Source organism: Magnolia sinica, chromosome 17 (assembly GCF_029962835.1).
Source record: "Magnolia sinica isolate HGM2019 chromosome 17, MsV1, whole genome shotgun sequence".
Classification (NCBI taxonomy): Eukaryota; Viridiplantae; Streptophyta; class Magnoliopsida; order Magnoliales; family Magnoliaceae; genus Magnolia; species Magnolia sinica.
Window position 1 is genome coordinate 73,575,936 of NC_080589.1, and position 5,836 is coordinate 73,581,771.

A 5,836-nucleotide genomic window follows, 5' to 3' on the forward strand; every position below is an offset into this window, starting at 1 on the left:
TTATTGTTTATTTATTCTCCACTTTACTTCTTTTGTCTACAATTACAAAATCAAATCAATCAAACAGCTAAATTCAATCCTACCTAAAAAAAATAGAACTTGAATTAGCTCAAATCAGGCTTGAAACTAGCTAGAACTCCAATTGGCTCGAACCTGGATCAAGTTCTGCTAGATTTGATTACTAAACCCCAATGAGTTGACCAGGTGAGCTCAATGTTCAAGCCAAGCCGAACTCGAGCCAGGCTCCTTTGCTGAATGAGCTGAACTGAGCTGGGGCAGAGTCCGGCCGAGTTCGGCTTGTGTACAGTTCTATGCGTGATGCTATAAGGCCCAAGCCCAAGCTCAACATGGGCCTAGCAAAGTAGGCCAAGCCTCAACCCAAAAACTTAGTTGGCCCAAGCATAGATTCAAATCCCGAATGATAGTGGTAAAATTCCTAATCCGTCTGGTAATTGAAATATACTTGGAAACATTAAGAATTCTTCTAATTTGGTTACAGCGGCAACGTGTCATGCTTCGTATGTGAATTTTGGTACTCTGGCACATTGTAACACTTCATATGTAGGCAGTAAAAATTATATTAATGGCATATAGTGGTGAGCCTCATTGTAGATGAAATATATAACTCAGACGATGCACTGAAATAATAAGAGACGGATGGTCTGAATTCAGCATACAAATGTCCATAAATCAGAGGTCAGGAATGTTTAACTGATTGTTGGGTTGTGGCCCATTTGCAAAGTTTCCGTTTTTGGGAAGTCCAATTTGAGCCATATGTATTATGATAACTATTATTATTATAATATTATTTGCGTATGTTGCACTACACTTTGGCCCACATGTCAAACACTTAGATGCTGTACACTTTGGCCCACATGTCAAACACTTGGATGCTATTAGGATGCTGTTAGGCTGTAATTCATGTGGACATATCCTGTCAATATTTGTTTGGATGCTGGTAGGCTATAATTCTTGTGGACATTTCCTGTCAACAGGCACTGTATGATCCATCACCCCCAATAAACGACATGAGAATCCGCATTGGGCAGTTGGGACCACCCACATGAATGTATGAGATGCTTGTATTTAAGCTATAAGTCAGAGACAGAAGCAGGATGGTTATACGTCCGTACATCTTCAAGCGCCAGATACAAATGGACCACACGTGCCATATGCTGTGACGGACAGAGAGAGAGAGAGAGAGAGAGAGGTCAGGACAGACGAATTACCCATTTGGGCCCGTCACACGCAGGGCTGAGCCTTGGTGATCAGAATCTTATATTTGGGTGGGAGACAGTTGGCAGCAGTGCACAAGTGTAAAATCAGTAACAGGTAGTGGGTTAGATGAGACATAATAAAAGAGCCAAAGGGTAACATGGATGAATATGCTTTCATTCTCTTCAATTCAATAATGTTTTCTCCAATGATACCCAAGTTAGGTTTCCTTAATCCATTTTTTTTTCCTGTCAAATCACTTGTTTTTTCATCCATTACTTCTCATCTCTCCTACCCATCACTTATTTTCATGTTAAAGCCAACTCACCTACTTTCTTCTTAAATTACATCTTCTTCTTCTTCTCCTTTTAATGATCAACTGAAAAAAAAAAAACACCAACGGAGAGTTGGTGTACCCTTTATCACCCTCCAATAATGAAAGTTGATGCGAATCTACGGAAACATAGATAAATTTTTTAAGCCCATTCCATGCGTTAAGATTCCCATTCACAGTCATTTCATGGCGACAGATGTGTGTCCACCAACTCTGCCTAGTGGGCTGCCCACACAATCTCTCTCTTTCTCTCCCTCTCTCTCTCCCTCTCTCTCTCTCATTAAAAAAAGAAAAAAAGAAAAAAAAAAGGGGCACCATGCTAACCTTAGGAGCATACAAGCATGAGGCAGGATCATCCTCAGAACCGAGCTGTCTGGGGTTGGTCACTGCTCTACATGCTCCCCTTCCATCACCACGTTGTGTCCTTGGCCGCCTGGAACAGTCTCCAAAACCCCTCATCATGTCCATTCGGACTACTTCAGACAACTATAGCAAGACATCGATTACCAAGTTGAAAAAAAAAAAAAAAGACCGTTTAAAAGGGGGGAAATTTAAGATGAACAGTGAACATTTATGTTCTTCAATGTGAAAATCAAGCAGGGCCAAGAGAATAAAAGGTCTTTCCATAGTGGTGGTTTCGTTTTTTTTTTTTTCCCAAAATGGAGCAAGGTCAAAATGGCGCCTTTGGATGTAATATATACTCACAAGAGGCGACAGATTTAGCAATAAAAATTGCACCAGCATGGCATTTCACATCACTTCTGAACTGCAGCCATGTTGTTGCAATGCAGCTAATATGCAGCACCCTCATCATCATCATCATCCTCATCTAAGCCTTATCCCAACAAGTTAGGGTCTGATACACGAATCCTGTTCTGCCATTCCACCGTATCCTTAAGGCATGTTCGGATATACAGACCCGCAGGGAAATGGAAATTGTTTTCCACTGACAACACAGTTGAGTTGTTTGGATACTTGGATTCCGCACCCTAACCATTACTTTTATCCATGGTGAGAGTTATCTAGCACGAGAAACAAGGCAACAACTGTCTCATGAATTTGAGGAATCTGTTTGCTACCCAAACAGGGACGCATTTTGGAATCATATTTTCTGTAGTGACCACAGAAATTGTCTTTGGATGGTCATTACATCTTCCACAGAATCCAATCAGAGCCCATGTATCCAAACATGCACTTTAAATTGAAGGATCAACCATCCTTTTATTTCATCATCCCCCAATTAACCATACAAATGGCACTGGAAAAGATCAGAAAAGGTAATGCCGTGCAAATTTTGGATTGAATTAATATTGATGTCCTCAAAGAGAGGCATACTACATCTGGAACCAATCCATGAAAATGCACTCATTGATTCACAAGACCAAAATGTAGAGTAGTTAGTAAGATTTGAAAAAAAACATAAAAAAAAGAAGTAATTAGATAGGTTGGAAAATAGCATGATAGATGATGAACAAGAACTTAGTTTCCAACAAAATATACAGCCTTCGGGGTTCATATAATAAGAAATTACCTACGGAAGTACAAACTAGTTACTACTTTGCCAATGATGATGGTAAAATGGAAATTTTGATGCATTACAAAATATCAATCAAGTCCAAAGATCCATGTATCTATTCAACTAATCAACCGATCCCAGAAGGAAGAAGAAGCAAAAAAAGAGTAAAATTCAATCCAAATTCCAAACAGTATAATCCCCTACTATCATGAGGTGAGTGCCACATGAACCAGCAAAAGCAGTGCGCTTAGTTGTATGTGCCCATCCCAACTCCTGTGTCTCTTCCATAAGGAGGAAGGGATCCACTGTCCTTGGCCTTGGAGTAGGAGACATAGTAAAACTCGCTAACTATGGCAGTGAAGAAGATGAAAGCTGCCCCAGCTCCAAAGACGCCCTTCCTCAGTGTCTGGCAAGAAGGAGGTTCTCCTACTGGAAGGATTGTCCTGTATTTGGTGTGGTACGCGTTTCTCACAGATCCGGCCAGCAAGCAAGCCTCCGCAATTAAAAAGGTTACCCTAAAACAGGAGTGGGGGAGAGAAGAGAGATGGATGTTAATACCACATAAAATCTATTGTCATTTGGCAGGGGAGAATGCTCTTGTAATGAAACCCCCCACATGTTTCCCAAGTGGGTTATAGTCCTGATGTATTTGTTTTGGCCAATTTGCAGGCATCAGGCCTTTCTCTATGTATTACGAATTCTAACTTTTAGTTATCTACTGAAATTGAAATGGAGATGGAGAAATAACTAGAGTTTTGGAACATTTAGTCGAGCAGAAGATTTGCGGCTATGGGCAAATCATCAGCTTTCTGGTTTTCGAGTATAGTTGTGTGTGTGTGTGTGTGTGTGTGTGTGTGAGAGAGAGAGAGAAGGGGAAATGGATACCAGCAGATGATGAAGAGGATGATGGCCAAAGCACGGGAACCGCCCGGCTTCAAACCACGACCGCAGCAGAAGCATTTACTAGCGATCATTATAATGGCCTGGCTCGCCAACAGGAAGAGGAAAGAACCCACACCAAGCCCTGTTGCTATGTCCGAGTCATACACGCAGTAGTCGTAGTTCTGTTCCGAGTCTGGTACTACCTTTGCCTGCAAAACATCCAAAACAACACCATCAATCCAAGAACTTGTAAGAATAGAAGACAAACACACAAACAGAGAGAGAGAGAGAGAGAGAGAGAGAGAGAGAGAGAGACCGTGCTCCTCCGCTGCTCAGCAGCAATAGCGAGGGCGAAAGCGATGAGATTGACCACGAAGACGACGATGAGGAGAAGGATCGAAGCCATGCTTCTCAACTTCCAACCCAATGCTAATGCAGATCTAGATCTCGATTTCTCTCACTCTCACGCCAGGAGAGAGGAGAGCAGCTATTTATATATTTAAAGAAGAGAGAGAATATATAGCTTTTTTTCCTTCTTACTCTTCTCTCTGCTTTTACCCCCACCCGACGCGGATTGCGTCCTACTCCTGCCCGTCTCCTGCTGGGAACGGGGAGCAGCTTTGAGTGGCCACTGTCATCTATGGGTCTTATCCACACCGTCCATTAATGTTTTCGCATCATTTTACGTCCCAATATTCAAAATGAGGCAGATAAAAGATTCAAGTGGACCACACCACAGGAAGCAGCGTTGATAATGATTCTCACCGTTGAAACTTTTCTAGGGCCCACCTTGATGTTTATTTTCTATCCAACCAACTTATAAATTTATATTGACCTGGATGAAGAGAAAACACAAATATCAGCTCCATCCAAAACTTCCTTGGCCACCAAAAAGTTTTCAACGGTAAGAGTATAATCCTCATTGTGTAGTCCAGTTGAGCCTTGTATCTGCATATTTTTACTTTTGTAGCCTAAAATGATAGGAAAAAACGGATGGACGGTGTGGATAAGACCCATACATCACAGTGTCCACTCAAAGCTGCTACCCGTTCTAAATGGAGACGGCCGGCGGTAGGACGCAATCCGCGTCCGACCCGGGGCAAGGGCAACCAAACTAGGCAACCCCGTCTCTCGAAGGGTGCAGTTTGGGTGAATCCACCGCGAGGTCGGTGGATCCCTAGCTGTGGGGCCCACTCTGGTCTATGTGATTTACATCCACAGTCCATTCATTCTTACAGCTAATTTTAGGATGTGTCACAAAAATAAAGTAGATTTAAATTTTAGTGGATCATACTACACTAAACAATTATGATTGGATCTCCACCGTTAAAAACTTTATGCCACCGGAATGTTTATTTGTTATCCAACTTGTTGATAAGGTCACAAAGACCTAGATGAAAAGACCACACAAATATCAGCTTAATCCAAAACTTTTGTGGTCCACCAGAAGTTTTTAACGGTCAGTTACAACTGTTTCCAGTATTATGGCTCACCGGAGATTTGGATCTGATTCGTTTTTGGGGTCATATTCTAAAATGAGTCTTCAAAATAGATGGATAGCATGGATATAAGTTACAAATATCAAGGTGGGCCCCACGGTTAGGGATCCCACCCATCTTGGTAGATCCGAGGATCCACCGAAGCTACTCCCACGCTTGAGTTGGGCTGTCAACGGGGCAGGTCTGGGGTTGGTCTCCGACTGAATTTTTTAACTGTTTTGGTCAGGGCTTATTCAAATTTTGGATTTTGGCATGCATGAGTCCGGGGCATTGACACCCGTGCCCTTGAGGGAGCGGATTAGGTGCGGCCCAGCCTCACCCAAGACAGTGTGGTCCTTGCCACAGGGCCCACCTCAATGCATGCATTATACATCTGCTTTTTCTTTTAAT

General features: G+C 42.3%; 1 protein-coding gene across 1 annotated transcript; it reads right to left on the bottom strand.

Annotated features, from left to right (window-relative positions):
* Window positions 1-3,012: 3,012 nt before the first annotated feature.
* LOC131231299 (uncharacterized) lies at window positions 3,013-4,517 on the bottom strand. Its single transcript, XM_058227444.1, has 3 exons — window positions 4,264-4,517; window positions 3,951-4,156; window positions 3,013-3,580 (listed from the first exon to the last, which is right to left on the bottom strand). The coding sequence occupies exons 1-3, from the start codon at window positions 4,351-4,353 to the stop codon at window positions 3,313-3,315; spliced, it is 564 nt and encodes a 187-aa protein (XP_058083427.1). The 5' UTR covers window positions 4,354-4,517; the 3' UTR covers window positions 3,013-3,312.
* Window positions 4,518-5,836: the final 1,319 nt, after the last annotated feature.